The 17,539-nt window shown below is 46.2% G+C and overlaps 1 protein-coding gene and 1 non-coding gene across 21 annotated transcripts in view; one reads left to right on the top strand and one right to left on the bottom strand.

The window, feature by feature from the left end:
* TBC1D31 (TBC1 domain family member 31) overlaps window positions 1–17,526 on the top strand; it is a 95,808-nt gene extending 78,282 nt beyond the window's left edge. For 11 of the 20 annotated variants that reach the window (XM_055348708.2, XM_019032459.4, XM_031013689.3 and 8 more), the window contains 2 exons: window positions 2,358–2,453; window positions 4,144–4,491. In XM_055348708.2, the coding sequence (XP_055204683.1) occupies window positions 2,358–2,453; window positions 4,144–4,277 (230 nt within the window). In that variant the 3' untranslated portion in view covers window positions 4,278–4,491. Of the gene's footprint in view, window positions 1–952; window positions 2,333–2,357; window positions 2,454–2,561; window positions 4,492–17,346 lie in introns of those variants that run through there. The other 9 variants (XM_055348709.2, XM_055348703.2, XM_055348707.2 and 6 more) reach the window with 6 other exon arrangements.
* On the bottom strand, window positions 9,560–9,632 carry TRNAM-CAU (transfer RNA methionine (anticodon CAU)). The gene has a single exon. It is a non-coding gene; the product is annotated as a tRNA-Met (tRNA).
* Window positions 17,527–17,539: the final 13 nt, after the last annotated feature.

Genomic DNA, 17,539 nt, shown 5'->3' on the forward strand with positions numbered 1-17,539 from the left:
ATAGAGATAATTTGATTAATAAACACATCCAGTTTTCAAAAGTCTTAAGTTTATGACTGAATGATGTGTCAGTCATTTTCTTAAACAGGGTATATAGATTTAATCAGATTCATTTAATCCTAAAAGCAGGAGATAATCACCTACCATTAAGAAAATGACATTTTTGAGCCCAGCGCGGTGGCTCACTCCTGTAATCCCAGCACTTTGGGAGGCCAAGGTGGGCAGATCACGAGGTCAGGAGTTTGAGACCAGCCTGGCCAATATGGTGAAACCCCGTCTCTACTAAAAATACAAAAATTAGCCAGGTGTGGTGGTACACACCTGTAATCGCAGCTACTCAGGAGGCTGAGGCAGGAGAATCGCTTGAACCCAGGAGGCAGAGGTTGCAGTAAGCCAAGATCGCACCACTGCACTCCAGCCTGGGCGACAGAGCGACACTCCATCTCAAAAAAAAAAAAATACAAACCTATACGTGTTCAAAAAATACACATGTTCAAGACCTCACCAATAGTGATTTAATTTAGTAGCTCTAATAATAGTAATAATTCCGTCAGTAGCTCTAGGGTAGAAACTAGGGAGCTAGATTTTTGTTTTAAAGTTTCACGAGTGAATATCCCCAGCCAGTGTTTGAAACATTGCTGGAGACAAAAGGTAATCATTAGTTGTTTGAACAGAGATAATATTTACAACACAGCCCTTTGGGAAGATGAATTGAACAGGAGTGGGCAGGTTGAATTTTGGAGGACAGATGAGAGGGAGCTGTGAGATCTCCGCTCTGGCTGGGCACGGTGGTGCCTGTAATCCTAGCAATTTGGGAGACTGAGGCGGGAGGATGGCTTGAGCCCAGGAGTTCAAGACCAGCCTGGGCAACATAGTGAGACTGTCTCTAAAAAATAAAGAAACAAAAAGATCTGAGGAACCACACCTGATTCGCGTCTTATCTGTGCAGCAGATGTAGCAGTGGCCAGCCTGCTTGTGCCAGAATGCTGGTAGACGGGGAAGCTCGTGACCTTATTCCATTTGCTACAAGTATTTTATTTCGGAGTTATTTCTGGCCAGGCGCAGTGGTTTACGCCTCTAATCCCAGCACTTTGGGAGGCCAAATCATGCCTACTTTTAAAACCCCTCATACACCTGAGGTCAGGAGTTCGACCTGGCCGACATGGCCAACATGACCAACCTGGCCAACATGGTGAAACTTCGTCTCTACTAAAAATAGCCGGGCATGGTGGCGTGAACCTGTAATCCCAGCTACTCCAGAGACTGAAGCAGGAGAATCGCTTGAACCCAGGAGGTGGAGGTTGCGGTAAGCCGAGATCACGCCACTGCACTCCAGCCTGGGGTGACAGAGCAAGATTCCGTCTAAAAAAAAAAATAAAGTGTTATTTCTTAGTAAAATAGTTCAATCTGCTTTTTCTTTTCTGTTTTTCTTTTTCCGCTGAGTTCTGTCCGCAGAAACAGTTCTCTGGAACAGTGCAGATTGCAGATTATGTTTACTACCTCCGCCATGTCCCGCCCTTCAGATGTTTGAAGATGACTCTTAGATCCCAGTCCCCCACCAGTTCAAATTAGTCATTTGCTGATTAGTCATATTACTTTAATGACTCATTGAGCTAAAACTATGAGGTAAAACCATTAGCTAAAGCTTTTCAGAGAGGTAAAAGGCAGACATCTTACCGATTCAATGAGACTCCCAGCATTCTGGGCTCGACACATGGAGCTTAGATGCTAGCGGTGGGAGTAGAAAGGAAGGGACCATTATAAGCCATGTCAGGATGCAAATGTTTTTAAAAACACCTTGGTGTCATACTGGATGTGCTGCTGTAGGAGTTAGGGAACAGTGAAAACACAGCTGGGGGTGAGTGTAAGTTTTGAGATGAGGAGAGTAATTGATAAAAGTAGGGGAGGCACCACTAGTTGCTAGGGCACTGCCCTGCCTGCTACTCTAAGAAGGGTTCGGGTAAAACTTGCCTATGGCTGGCTCTGATTTGCTGTATGTTGTGATGAGGCCCTGCCTAGCTAAAACCAGTAGTGATCAGCTCATAATAGTTTCCAGGGAAGCCTTGCTGATCACATTTCATAATCTCTATCTTAATATCCATATTTTTGAGTTTGTTGGCTTTTTGTTTTAGCTGAAAGTGTTTTTAAAGTACGTTTTACAGAAATCAGCTCAGCTCTTAATTCTCACTGATGACACTTCCTTGCCTTTTGAATGTTGACCGCATTCTTCTTAAAATAGAAAAGAAAGGAGTTTTTAGCCATCCTTGGTGATTGTAACTTACTAGGGACCATTTGGAATTAGTAAGCCTTTCTACTCACTCCCAAACATCATCTTAATCTCCTCACTTTTATAACAGAAGAACCCAGGTTCCAAAATGAACAGGAGGACTCAAGCTGTTTGCCTAGAACCTCACAATTAAATGACTCTTCTGAAATGGATCCCTCAACACAGAGTAAGTTGATAAGCAAGAAAATGTTATTCTGCCATTTTAAATTTCACAATATTTAAGCAAAATTGTGGCTTAAATTATATTTATAGCATGTGGACGCCATTTTCCCAGGGCACTGATAATGAAAATCCTAAAACGGAGGCAGCAAGATTCTCTCAGATTCCGCAGTGGGAGAACTGGGTGCAGACGAAATTCCAAGTAAAGAAAATGTGCTGAATCCACTAAAGCCACTCCAGTTCTTGAGCACCAGCACTGCTGCCCAAAAACATAGTTGGAGGTTCTAACAGAAGTCTCTAACTAGGTTGATAATATGAGATTCATAACTATTTTGACATCCTTGTGAAAAAAAATCTCAGCGTTGTTTTTCAAAGCTATTGCATAGTTGAATTTTCTTGACTCTGTTCATCTGGGCTGGGCTCCCTCCAACAACCATTGAAAACATGTGTCTGCCCTGGGCACGCCGATGGAATTCTGGGCCCCAGCAGCAGTAGAACGGCCAAAGGCAAATGGCTTCATGCTGATGAGCTGACTTTTGATCCCTGGACGTGGTTCATTGGAGGGTTTGGGGTTTTTTAGAAGGGACAGGGTAGAAACATCTTACAGAAATGTAATCACAGCATTAGGCCAACCATAAAGAAGCTAACAATCTTCCCAGTAAAGTATATTATTTATTTTTAAAAGGGAGGAGGAGACAAGACACTCTGTTAAACTTACTTTCAACTAATTTTTTTCAATAAAATTGCCATATAGATGACGCAGTATTTAACAAGATCTTTTGAGTTCTTTTGGAAGAACAAACTTTTATACAATGTCCCAAAAAGACGAGCTTTGTAAGAAATATGCCTAATACCAAGTCATGAGATTCCAGTATTGTGTAAAATATTTTTGCTAACTCACATTTTTATATGCATCTATAAATTCTGTGCCAGAATATGAATTAAACCAAAAATCATTCAAGAGTCAGATGAAGTATGAGAGATTCTCAGCTACTCTCTATTCTGACATATCAAATGGTTATTTGGTAACCTTAGGTTATTTGGCAGCAAAATACAAAAGCATGAAAGTTGTATTTCTTTGGGAGGAAAAACAGTTTTTCAGAAATTGAAGCTGACTGACTATTTGAATATGTAACTAAATTTCAGAGAAGTATATTTTTAAGGGCTTTTAAAAAAAATTTCAGTGTTCACTAGCCCCTCTAAATCAGTAACGCTCTTACACTTGGACATGTTGTAGTATTTTAATCTTGATTCTGGACCTTCCTGATATAAGCCAATATTAAAAAGCATTTGATTTACTTATTTTTATTTATTTATTGGAAAGGTAGTCATGGTATATATTTCACAGTTTTATGACTTGGAGTGCCTTTTCTCATTACTATTAAGCATCATTGTGAGGAAGCTTACAGTTGCACAAACTCAAATTCTCCCTTAAACAAGCTTTGTTTCTAACTTAAGATTGTTTGTATCCCAAGTATTTCAAAGCAGAGAAGTTCTCTTTAGCATTCATTCAGTCCAACAAATAATTATTTGGCTTGTAAATGGAACCACCTAGGGCCAGGTTATATGTAAAATTTAGGTTTTAGAATTGCATTTCATTATTTGTTTTTACAACACATTTATCTTTAAAATAAATGCTGTATCACCGCTAACATCAGAAAACTCAGCTTTTCTAAATTTTAAATTTCATTTTCAAGTTTCTTTAAATAGAAGAGCAGTAGAATGGGACACCACGGGACAGAATCTTATTAAGAAAGTGAGAAACCTTCGCCAGAGACTCACTGCCCGGGCTCGTCACAGATGTCAAACCCCTCATCTTTTGGCTGCATAGAATGCATGTCACCTTGAGACGGTCGAGAGAGAGACCTATTTTGCAATCAGTGACATTGATTTTTAGATTATTTATTTAAAATTCCTATAAAGATCAGCCCTTTGTACAGAAAAATGTGTCTATGAAAATTATGTGTTATTTAATTCTGATACTTTTTGGCTTGTAAATGGCTTCTTGAACTTTTTACAATAAAAATGTTTTAGAAACTGTTAAAGCTGTGTTAAGCTTTCAGGTTGCAGGGACCAGCATAAACCTCAGTAACTTTAGTTGATAAAGGTTTATCTTAAAGATGAATAGAGAAATAAAGAACAGGAAACCATCTCAACAGCTCTATAGCCTGGACTGAGAGAGAACTCAGCAGCAGGTGGAGAGCGCCAGCAGCGTGGAATGGCCTATATCACCATCTTCCTGCCCACCCCCGCCTCTGTCAGCGGGACCCCCTCTTTGTCAGGGACCCCACCGGACTTGTAACATCTCATCTCTGCCCAGCTCCTTCTGCCCTCTGCCTGCTTCTTCTGGCAGCACCGACTGCTCTTCCTCCCTCCCTCCACTTCCTAGCTCCAGAGTGGGGCTGCTTGTGACTTCCTGAACCTTACTCTCTAAAAGGAGGGTAGAAATACTTGATATGAGGATTCAGTAAGATCAGGCAGGCCAGACATGGTGGCTCACACCTGTAATCCCAGCACTTTGGGAGGCTGCGGTGGGTGGATCACTTGAGGTCAGGAGTTCGAGACCAGCCTGGCCAACATGGTGAAACCCTTTCTCTACTAAAAATACAAAAATTAGCCGAGTGTGGTGGCACACGCCTGTAATCCCAGCTACTTGGAAGGCAGGGGGAGGGGAATCACTTGAACCCAGGAGGCAGAGGTTGCAGTGAGTCGAGATCACGCCACCGCACTCCAGCCTGGGCAACAGAGTGAGACTCCATCTCAAAACAAAAACAAAGATCAGGCCTAAAAAGTTCCTGGCCCAGTGCTTGACACATAGTAAGTGTACAATATGTAGTACTAATTATTTTTTCTGGGGCCACGAAGCATAATCTTATGGTTTATCAAATATTTTCAGCAAAGTGCTCTCTTGCCCAATAAGCAAAGTTCTAAAATGATATCCTGGCATTATACACGGCATTGGTTTCCCAAGAGTATTTTCCTCAGCCTAGTTTTCCATACGTTTTTAGGTGGCTGCAAACATATGCCTGCATGGGCCAAGCTGGTGTGTGTTTTTTGACAACAGGAATCCCAGGATATAGAATATGTAGAGTGTGATGGGAACTTTGGTAGACTAGAATTGCTTGCTCACCGGAAAGCATTGAAATTCTAAAATTCTGTGGTTCTGCCACCCAGAAACAGCTGTCTATTGCAGTTTTTTACCTCTATTTCAGGTCCTCTTTGACTAGGATTTATACCTAGTCAGGTCTGTTTTGCAGCTACACACACCACATACACATGCAAAACCCTCTTTTTTATATATAGAACTGCCATAGTTAATTTTTGAAAAAAGTTCCTGTTCATTCAGTGAAAGTGCACTATGAATGCTCTCACCCAAATGAAGTTCTTTTTATCACATGCTTCCAGTTGTCTCTGAGCCTACGTTTCTCCAGTAATCTTGATGCAATCACTGCCTTAGCAGATTTCAGATACTTGGTTGAATCCCCTCAGTCATATGTGCTTGGTTGATATTGCAAAGGTTATCACATTTAATGAAATATGTGAAAGACATTTCTGATTATTTCTTCCTGCTTCTTGACATTATATCTTCAATCTTCAATTTCTTTATAATGTGAATTCTCTGGAATTGAATAAGGGCTGAACTTGGCTAAAATTCCTTGCTACATTCAAAAAGTTTCTCTCCATTACTCCCTTGAGTTTGTTAAAGAAGAGCAGTCCCTGTAGGCCTTTTCATATTTATTACATCCATAAAGTTTCTCTCTGGTGTGAATTCTGCAATGTTGGCTAAATGTTGGGCTTCAGCTAAATCACTCTCCACATTGGGCTACATTTGGAAAGTTATTTTCCAATATGAATTCAGTGGTGCTAAATAAGTTATTAAGTTGGTTAGGGGCCTTTTCAAATTTATTTACATTCATAGAGTTTTTCTCTAGTATGAATTCTCCCAGGTTGAGCAAGATTTCGGCATTTGCTAATGGTCTTTCCACAGTCATTGCATGTGGGTCGTTAACAGCAGTTGACTGCAAGGACTGCATAAGGCTTAATTTATTAATATGGGTATGCTTATCCGAGAGTCTGGATTTAATGTTTAATCGCATTGTATCATTGTGGGTCCAGTCAGGAAGCAAACTACACACTTGTTTGGATAAGGAAAGTTTAATGTAAAGACTAAACTATGATGGGAGCAACTATGAAGACGTAAAGAGAACTCTACAGGGTATGTAGGACTGAGCAGAGTACTCAAGGAAGGACAGACTTGGAAGGGAGTCTCCTCCCTCCCCCAGGCTTAGGTCAGACCTGGTCAAAGAAGGTGTGGTTGCAGACCACTGGATATTGGGGAGGGTCTCAGAGTTGGCCAGGCCAGGGGTAGTCCATGTCCCCAGGCAGCAGGAAACAAATCTGGGCACAGAAAATCCAAGGCTGGTAAAAATGCACAGGGAGGCAGGGCATAAGGACCCCGCTTGTCAGGGTAGTGTGCAGGCTGGCCATATCCAGAGAGCCACAAGAAACCACCCTCAGGCACAGGCAAACAGGCCAGCAGGCAGGTGCTCAGAGTGCATCAGGGTAGTACTGCTGGCATGAGACCCAGAACATGCCAGTGTCCATGCTGGGAAGACTATAGTGACATGGTCATTGGGCTAGGACTGTGAAGTCATAAAGCAATTGTGCACACTAGGCACATGGTTGGGGCAGAGCACGACTAGATGTCCCCCATGCACACGCACCGCTGGTGGGCCATGAAGCAAGAGCGAGAGTAAGCCAAACAGCACATTGGAGCAAGGAAGAGAAGCCTTGTTTCTCTTGCAGTGTCCTTCCAGCACCCTCTATTGACAGCTCAGCATCATGCGCATTGTAAGGAGAAATGCCTCAAGAGCCCAGCCCATCACTGCAGACCTGAGATGATTGATAACTGCCACGCTCATACCATTGAAAGTGGCTCCACAGTTTACTTGGTTGGTTGACAGGAATGTGGACTCAATGTTGGCGTCTATCTAATGAGACAGATGCCAGAATTTCCCTGGCATGATGTGGATGCAGGTATCCAAAGGCTCAGGGAGGTAGGAATGTAGGGGTGGATTGATCACATCTGGCCTCCTCACTCACCTCCCAGTGCCATGCTCTGGGCCCAAAAGCTACTTCCTTTATGAAGGCACTGAGCAAGGAGCACCCGCAAACCTGAAAAACTCTGTGGTGGCTCATGCAACAAGACATGATGGTGAGAGACGCCACCACCACAGATGTATTCCCTGGTTTCAGTGGGAATAATGGAATTCTGGGGCAGCAGAGGCCAGGCAGAAGCATTTAATTACCAGACAACCATTTACAGTAAAGGGCAGCAGGGCGGTAGTAGTAGTAAATGATTTTGGGCTACTGGTAATTGACTACACTGTCCCTAAGAATGAAATAGATAGGCAGCCTACTAAAATGTTGCTTGAGATATGTAACAGGAAAAACTCCAGACCTGGTAGCCGAAAAACTGACTCGAGTCATCACCATGGAGAGTCATACCTGTCACCCAGTTTCCAGTATGAAAATAATTCTCAGATCCAAAGCCTCTTGATTGAAGGGGAGGCCAGGTCCCCCTGAGGAAGGACCCTGAAGCAGTGCCACATATACATGCTTATGAGTATTCTTTAACCCTTCCCCAAAGAAACCTCTTGCCATTTACTTGAAGGATTGCATACTAGGGAAAAGAAAACACCCATATCTCACAGGGATTACTAAACATGGTTTCTGAATTGACACTAATTACTATGGCCTATCAGTGAAAGTCACAGCTAACGGTGGTCAGTTGATCAAAGGAGTCTTGAGCAAAGTTTGAATTACAGAGGGTGAATAGGGCCATGAAACCAACCCGTGGTTATTTTCTGAGTACCTGAATATATCATTGAAATAAACATACATGAAAAATGGCAGACTCTCCTCGTTGGCACTAAGACCCATTGAGTAAGAGCTATTATCCTAGAAAGATTCAAGTGAAAGCCCCTGGAATTTCCTCCTTACCAGGATAGTAAACCTGGTTAGTAATAAGTTATCGCAATTATCCCCAGGGGCCAGACGTGGTGGCTCACACCTGTAATCCCAGCACTTTGGGAGGCCGAGGTGGGCGGATCACCTGAGGTCAGGAGTTCAAGACCAGCCTGGTCAACGTAGTGAAACTCCGTCTCTACTAAAAATACAAAAATTAGCCGAGTGTGGTGGTACATGCCTGTAGTCCCAGCTACTCGGGAGGTTGAGGTGGGACAATTGGTTGAACCTGGGAGGCGGAGGTTGCGGTGAGCCAAGACCATGCCGCTACAGTCCAGCCTGGGCAACAGAGTGAGACCCTGTCTCAAAAAAAAAAAAAAAAAAAAAAAGAATTATCCCCAGGGAAATTGAAAAGACTCATGCCACCAGCAAAGAGTTGAAAGATGAAGGGCTGGTTATAGCTATTCCATCATAATTTAATTCGCTGTTTGACCTGGGCAGAAGGGAGATGGATCTTTGAGAATGGCTGAGTTATCAAGAACGTAGCAGGTGAGGACCGCAGTTGCAGCGTCTGTTTCAGATGCAGTCATGACACAGCTTCCGGCATATGGTATACCGCAGCTGCCTGCATGAGCTCCCTGACACCCCTCTCCCAGACCCTATCATGACCTGCATTTCCAGATAGGTTCAGTGCCCACCGCTGGCCTCTCATCAATGCTGCCTACCCATCCCGCAGCTCCCTCGCCGGCCCACACGTGTTCCCAGCCACTCCTCTGTTGCCTCCATTAGATGGCCTTGAACTCGGCCGCGCTCGGAGCGCCGTCCTGGACTGTGACCACCCGGACTCCTACCCTAACCCAGAGCTGTGCGCGACACCCCCTCCCCACCCCGCGACGGCCAGTGCCCAAGGGCAAGGGCGAGGGCAGGTCGAGGAGTCGGGGACTGCTCCAGGCCCTTACACGTGCTCTTTCCTGGACACTCGGGCCGCAGTGCGAGGGTGGTCTTGGCGGGGGTACTTAACAGGTTCACCTGGTCCCAGGACACTCGTCGCAGATATGTCTTTTCCCCTTGTCACCCCCGGACTTTGACAAGCAAACAAAACGCTTCTTTCCGGCGGGGTTGTACGGACAGCAAATAAAAGTATTGTGCCCCGTGTGAGGATCGAACTCACGACCTTCAGATTATGAGACTGACGCGCTACCTACTGCGCTAACGAGGCACCTAGTAAGCATTTCTGGACGGATTATTCTGAGGCTATACAGCTGGTCTGCTGCGCATGCCCACTTTTACTTTTACTGCTGCTGTAAATCCCGTCCAGAATATTCGGAATTCTAGTTCCGCTGCGTCCTGCCCCTGTCCCGTTTGTCAATTAACAAACACTGTGGCTGGCTTGTCAATGCCTCGCTGGATAGCGGCGACACGGAGAAGGGGGATTTTTCCTCCTATTGTTGTGAACCGTTATTTTTGTGTAGTGCGTACAAACCGTTTGCACACTCGTGAACGCATGAAACACTTATCAGGCACCCACTGTGTTCCCGGCCCTGTGCTGGGTGCTGCGCTCACAGGAACAAACCCAGGGTCAAGGAGTTGGGCGAAGATGCATAACGATTGGAAAACACACACGGGCGCGCGCGCACTCACACACACACACACACACACACACACACACACACACACACACCCCCGCTGTTACGGCCCCCACCGCAGACCCCAGATCGCGCCAGTCCCCGGACTCCTCCCGGCGCTCCAGGTTTCCACGGCCGCCTGCAGCTCCTCGGCTGAGGCTGCGCTTCGTAGGGGCTGCCGGGCTCCGGCACGCAGTCCTGCAGTCTTTTTCTGACTGCAGGACTGACTGCAAGACTGCAGGACTGCAGTATTTTTCACCACCTTTCCTGTGGCCATTGCCCTGTTGCACACTTGAGCTGGTTCTGATTTTTTCTTCCTTTTTTTTTTTTTGCTGTTCAAACAGGACTTCAGGAATAACCGTGGAAGCGGTGAGTTAATGTGTTAACTGGGAAGCCCGCTCTCCTTTCCCTTTCACTCCCCTCCCCTTCCTCCCAGCCCTTTATATAAGCTCATTTACCTACATTATTGCTAAAGGAAACTTCGTGCCCCTATCATAAATGGAAAACAGATAAGGGTTTTTCTCTAACACATGTTCAGATAAATACATACGTAACTATTATAATTAAAAAAAAAAGACTCTTCCACGTACTGTCTAAAATCAGCCAGACAGTGGCACATTGAGGATTTGTACTTTTCGCCATATGTGCATTTCACGTTATAAAAGGAAATTGAGACAGAACTCTGGGCAAGGCCGGGCGTGGGGACCCCTGGGGAGAGTGTGTGGACGCCCGCGGGTCTGGGTGCCTCCCAGGGAAAGGACGAGTGATGGACAGACCGACGGAAGGACAGGGAGTGGGGAGAGGTTCGTGTGGACCTAGGTGGGTGTGCGGATATTCACGGCACAACTCTGTCAACTTTTCCATTTGTCTGAAGTTTTTGCTTAGAAAATATTGGGGGTGGAATTTTGTTAATCACCTAGAATTTGAGAGATACGGCGGGGTGTTAAGGGGGCAAAAGGCAGTATGAGTGCAAGCAGGTAGGGACATACCATCTTGACAGCAGGCACCACAATTGCTGAGGATAGGCGAAGAGGAATCTCGCAGTGGATGGGGGTGGGGCCTGCTCCACCTCCCAGTGGGAGAAGGACTGGGAGCTGCCGGGCTGGTGGCCGAGGGGCGAGGAAGGAGGAGTTGGAGGTGGGGCAGGCTGCCGGGACCCCAGACCCGGAGACTGACAGCCAGTCCTCGGGAAGCTCCTGGATCCCACGGTCTAGGGTGGGAAGCCCAGGACCTCTGCCAGCCTCGGGAAGCGCGCATCCACACGCACCGGCGGGAATCCGACCCAGGGGGCTTACTCCCTAGTAAGGTTGCTGGGGCATCACCTGCGGACTGCGGACTGGGAGTGTCACCTAGATCCAGCTGTTTCTTCCAGATCTGCAGGCCCGAGGAGATGCTGATTAACATGCAGATTAAATCCCAACGGTCCTGTCTACCACAATTACAAACAGCCCCACTTTCGGGTGTAGCAGTCCCAGGACTGGCAAGCTACCCAACATATTAACTCACCACTTCCACAGTTATTCCCTGAAGTCGTATTTGAACAGGAAACAAAGAAAAAGAAAAAAGGAAAAGGAAACAACCCAAGTGTACAACAGGGAACTGACTGGTCACAGGCATAATGGTCTGTCCAGGCTGTAAACAAGAAAAAGGGATGCCGTATGTTGTGATATGAAATGAGCGAAGAACACAACTGCAGAACTAACAAGAGTATGAGACTATTTCTGTAGAAAGGGGTAGATGTTTATATTTGCTAGTATTTGCACACAGAAAGCTAAGATTGCCGGACGCGGTGGCTCACGTCTGTAATCCCAGCATTTTGGGAGTCCTAGGCGGGAGGACCACCTGAGGTCGAGAGTTCGAGACCAGCCTGACTAACATGGAAGAAACCCCATCTCTACTAAAAATACAAAATTAGCCTGGTGTGGTGGCGCATGCCTGTAATCCCAGCTACTAAGGAGGCCGAAGCAGGAGAATCGCTTGAACCCGGGAGGCGGAGGTTGCGGTGAGCCGAGATCGCATCACTGCACTCCAGCCTGGGCAACAAGAGCGAAACTCCGTCTCAAAAAAAAAAAAAAAAGCTAAGATCGATGATTAATACGCTGAGGGGTGGAAACTGTATGGTTGGAGGTAGGGGTGAGAGGAAGACTCTTTTTACAAAAATAAACTTTATTTTCTAAACAGTTTTAGCGTTACAGAAAAATTGCAAAGATAATAAGAGTCTCCATAAAGCCTGCACCCAGGTTCCCATATTATTAGCATTGGTCGTTGGTATGGGTTGTTTGTTACAAGTAATAAACCGGTGTTGATGCTTTAACTAAAGTCCATCTTGACTCGGATTTCCTTAGTTTTCACCAGGTGTCCGTTTTTCTGCTCCAGGACCTCATCCATGACACATTACATTTAATGATCCTGTCTCCTTAGGCTCTTCTTGGCTGTGACAATTTCTCAGATTCTTCCTGGGTTTTGATGAGTTTAACAGTTCTGAGGAGTACTAGTCGGGTATTTTGTAGAATGCCCCTCAATTTTAACATTTGGCTGACAGTTTTTCTGGGATGAAGACTTTTCACTGTATACCTTTGAACAGGTTTTTTAAAAACATACTTGAACTATGTTAATCAATAAGCTATTTAAATGTTGACGTACCTTAATTTAAAAGGCGAACTGTAGGAATTAGAAGAAAAGGGAGGAGAGGAGGGAAGGAAGAGGGAGCAGGGAGGAGAGGAGGGGAGGAAGAGGGAGGAGGGAGAGGAAGAAGGGAAGTTGGGGAGGAGAAGGAGAAAGAGAGAGAGAAAGGGGGCAGGGGAGGAGGAGGAGCAGGAGGAGGAGCAGGCTACCTGGAGGGGCTGGGCTGATCCTGCCTTGGGCCCACTCTCCCGGCGACCTCCCGGCTCCCAGACCTGGCTGAGCCCGGCGGCCGCCAGGGGACGCTGTGCCCAGGGGTCGCCGCCGCTGCCCCGCAGGTTTCGGCTTTTTCCAAATTAGCCTAGGGACACACCGCGCCACTACCCGGTACAGGGTACCAGGCCCGATCCCCACGCCAAGGTGGCCCCATCACCCAGACCTGCCCAGGGAAGGGAGGTAGAACAGGAGTTGGGGGCGGGGGCGGTGCAGATATTTCGCTCCGTAAAGTGTCTCCAGCTTTTAAAGATGTATGTCCCCAATTTTCCAAGACCTTCTGAGCCTTCGAGTGGAATGAAACTCGAACGGCTTCCCAGCCGCGGCGATGAGGTCCCGCTCCTGCAGAATCCCGGCAGGAGCGGAGACTCGGGAGGGGACCGCTGGCTGCGGGCGCCCTGCTAGAGTCCGGAACGAGGGTGGTCAGGGTCGCCTCCCCACGCGGTCGCAGGTGAGGGAGTGGGGCCGCGCAGGGAGGCTCCTGCAGGCCGTGACCCCCAGGTCTGGCCCGTAGAGAGTGACTGATGCCGAGGACCCGCTGGGGACCCGAGGGCCTCAGCCTGCGCCTGCGCCGGGGCTCCCCGACCAAGACCTTCCGGCCCCCAGGCCTTTGCACCGGCAGCTCTAGGCCTGATGTGTCCTGCCCTCAGGCCCCTCTGTAGAGACGGGGATCTCTTCCTTGCCCTACGTCAGCCGGGTCGGAGGTCACCTACCCCCGCGAAAACCTGATCCCCATTGCCTTCATCTGCCTCCTTCTTCCACCCTCCTCCCCAGGCTGAACGCGTTCCTTCCTCCCAGCTAAGCGCCTTGCCAGCGGTGGCTGATTTACTTCCACTCCTAGAGCAACCCGAAGGGCTCAGTGCTTCAATTGCCCCTCACTTACGAAAGCTAAACTCAAACTCAAGGTCAGGCGACCCGACCAAGTTCAAACGATCACCGCCCCCCTTCTCAGCAGTTTCCAAATCCTTTTCCTCACGTGCATTCCCTAAAATACTGTTGAAAAACTTCTGGGCATCTCCTCTCATAATGTTAAGATGATATCAAAACAGTTTCATTATAAACAATTGCAAAAGACGTAATTACCAGTGTATGTAAATGGTGATTTTTAAAAAATATAAAATTGAGTATATGACATTTAAAAATATACCCAATGGGCCGGGTGCATTGGCTCACACCTGTAATCCCAACGCTTTGGGAGGCCGAGGCGGGCGGATCACCTGAGGTCAGAAGTTTGAGACCAGCCTGGCCAACATGGTGAAACCCCGTCTCTGCTAAAAATACAAAAAATTAGCCGGGCATGGTGGTGGGCGCCTGTAATCCCAGCTACTCGGGAGGCTAAGGCAGGAGAATGGCTTGAACCCGGGAGGCGGAGGTTGCAGTGAGCCGAGATCGTCCCACTGCACTCCAGCCTGGATAACAGCGTGAGAGTCCGACTCAAAAAAAAAAAAAAAAAAAAGTACCCAATGACATCTATATATGCTATGGATTCCATACAAACCAAAATCTATTTTGAATATATACAAATATGTCTCCCAACATTTGGAAAGTTTACATTTAACTGCCTCCTTGAACTCATTTCCATTCTACTTCCCCCCACAGAATACTATCCCCCTACAGTACATATTTTATGTTTGAATGCTTTCATTGATCACCTAGCATGCCTCTGAGCAACAAAAAATAGAGTTTATTAGAAGCCCATTTTATAGAGTGGAAAGTGTATCTGTGTGTGTGTGTGTGTGTGTGTGTATGTGTGTGTGTTCTGGGAGGCGGGCTCCTGGCTGACTGAGCAGGGTAACTTAATGGAAACCTGTTGAGAGTGATTCCTTTTCCCTTGTGCCAAATGGACCCAGGCAGGGAGACCCCAGCACACCCAGGCAACCATCCAGGCCCAGGCGATGAAAACACATCCTGGCAGGTGGTTACAGAGAGCTAAAGGAGGGAGCCATGTGGAGGCACATTCCACAGACACAGGACTTGGGTCTGGCTGTCAAGAGAAGCCAAGTCACTCCAAACAGGGATAAGCAATGTCCAGAAACATTCCAGTGCCACCGCCGGGGAGGAAAGCAGGAAAGAGGGGCCTGTTTGGATGAATGCAATAAATTCTGGTTTTGCTTATTTTCAATTGCACGAATAATATGTACTAATTATAAAATATACGCATACAGCCATGCTGTATTAGTCAGCTGTTACTGTGCTAATGCCGCTTAACAAACCACCCAAAACGTAATGGCTTAAACAGCAAGCATGTGTTTTCCATTTTCTTTTTTTTTTTTTTTTAGATGGCATCTCACTCTGTTGCCCAGGTTGGAGTGCAGTGGTGCAACTTCAGCTCACTGCAACTTCCGCCTCCCAGATCCAAGCGATTCTCCTGCCTCAGCCTCCTGAGTAGCTGGGATTACAGGCGCGCCACCACACTCAGCTAATTTTTGTATTTTTAGTAGAAACAGAGTTTCACCATGTTAGGCGGCTCTCAAACTCCTGATCTCGTGATCTGCCCACCTCAGGCTCCCAAAGTGTTGGGATTACAGGTGTGAGCCACTGCGCCCGGCCCATTGGGTATATTTTTAAATGTCATATACTCAGTTTTATATATACTCAGCCTCCCAAAGTGCTGGGATTACAGGCATGAGTCACCGCACCTGGCCTTTTATTTTTTAAACAGCTTTACTGACATATAATTCACATACCATCTAATTCACCTATTTTAAGTGTACAATTAAATGAGTTTGGTTATCCTATTTTTTTTTAAATTGTGGTAAATATATGTAACACAAACTTTATCACTTTAACCTTTTTTTTTTTTTTTTTTTTTGAGATAGGGTCTTGCTCTGTCACCCAGGCTGGAGTGCAGTGGTGTGATCACAGCTCACTGCAACCTCCACCTCCCCAGCCTTAGTGATCCTCCCACCTCAGCCTCCCAAGTAGCTGGGACCACATGGGCGTGCCACCACACCCAGTTAATTTTTGTATTTTTTGCAGAGACAGATTTTTTGCCATGTTGCTTAGGCTGATCTTGAACTCCTAAGCTCAAGCCATTTGCCCACCTCAGCCTCCCAAAGTGCTGGGATTACAGGTGTGAGCTACCGCACCCAGCCCATTTTAACCATTTTAAAAATTTTTTTATTTCAATACCTTTGGGGGGTACAGGTGGTTTTTGGTTACATGGATAAGTTCTTTAGTGGTGATTTCTGAGATTTTGGTGCATCCATCACCCGAAGGAGTGTACCCAAAGTGTAGTCTTTTATCCTTCACCATTTTAACCATTTTTAAAGTTTATAATTCAGTGACACTAAGTACATTCATAGCAGTGTGAAACCATTGCTACTTTCTAACTCCAAAACTTTTTCATCACCCCAGACAGAAACTCTGTGCTCCTTAAGCAATAATTCCTCATTCCTCCTCCCTTAGTCCCTGGTAACCTCTAATCTATTTTCCATCTCTATGTATGTATTCTAGATATTTTATATAAGTAGAAGCTTGCCATATTTGTCTTTTTGTGTCTGACTTGTTTCACTCAGCTTCAGGTAAGCACGTCTTTTTCTTGCTCATGAATCTGTGTATCAGCTGGGTTCAGCTCCAGGCTGAGGCTGGGTTCAGTCTGCTCTTCAAGTCTTCGCATTCTCCTTGGACCAGCCATTCACTAAGGTATATTCTTCTGAAAGAGTCACAACAGCCCAAGGGACAAAGCCATGGCAAGGAGGCACATTTAAGGTCCGTGCTCTGGGTATATACATCAAAACTCCCTTGGCCCAAGCAAGTCACATGGCCAAGTTCAACATTACTGGGGCAGGGAAAAATACTCAGCTTACTGTGGCAGAGGGTGCAGAGTCTCAGGCCAAAGGAAAGGAAAAAGAATGAAGAATAATCCAGGCCAGGCGCAGTGGCTCACATCTGTAATCCCAGCACTTCAGGAGGCTGAGGTTGGCAGATAGTTTGAGGTCAGGAGTTCGAGATCAGCCTGGCCAAGGTGGTGAAACCCCACCTCTACTAAAAATACAAAAATTAGCCGGACATGGTGGCATGTGCCTGTAATCCTAGCTACTCAGGAGGCTGAGACAGGAGAATCTCTTGAACGCAGGAGGTGGAGGTAGCAGTGAGCTGAGATAGCGCCAGTGTACTGCAGCCTGGGCAACAGAGCGAGACTCCATCTCAAACAAAAAAAAAAGAATAATCCAATGTGCCACACATATAGATGTACACAAGTCAAGTCCCCTCAAGTCACCCCTAATCCTGTTGCCCTTCCAGAGGGAAGCCCTGTGAGTGGTCTTCCTACACACAAACATAAAAATAAACGCTTGGGTTTTAGGTATCTATGTAAGATCACATGGTACTTATTGTTCTGTGACATTTTCCACTTAACAGTAAGCTGGACCTCTTTCCTTGCCAATACATAGATATCTTCCCTGTTCTTAGTAACTGCAGTAGTGTCTCTGAGGAGAGATCTGGATACAGATACACACAGAGAGAAGATGATAAGGAGACCCAGGAGGAAGACGGCCATCTACAAGCCAAGGAGAGAGAATGCAGAAGAAACCAATCCTGTCAACACCTTCATCCTAGCCTCCAGCATTGTGCAGGAATAAATTTCTGTTGTTTAAGCCACCCA

Source organism: Gorilla gorilla, chromosome 7 (assembly GCF_029281585.2).
Source record: "Gorilla gorilla gorilla isolate KB3781 chromosome 7, NHGRI_mGorGor1-v2.1_pri, whole genome shotgun sequence".
Taxonomy (NCBI): domain Eukaryota; kingdom Metazoa; phylum Chordata; class Mammalia; order Primates; family Hominidae; genus Gorilla; species Gorilla gorilla.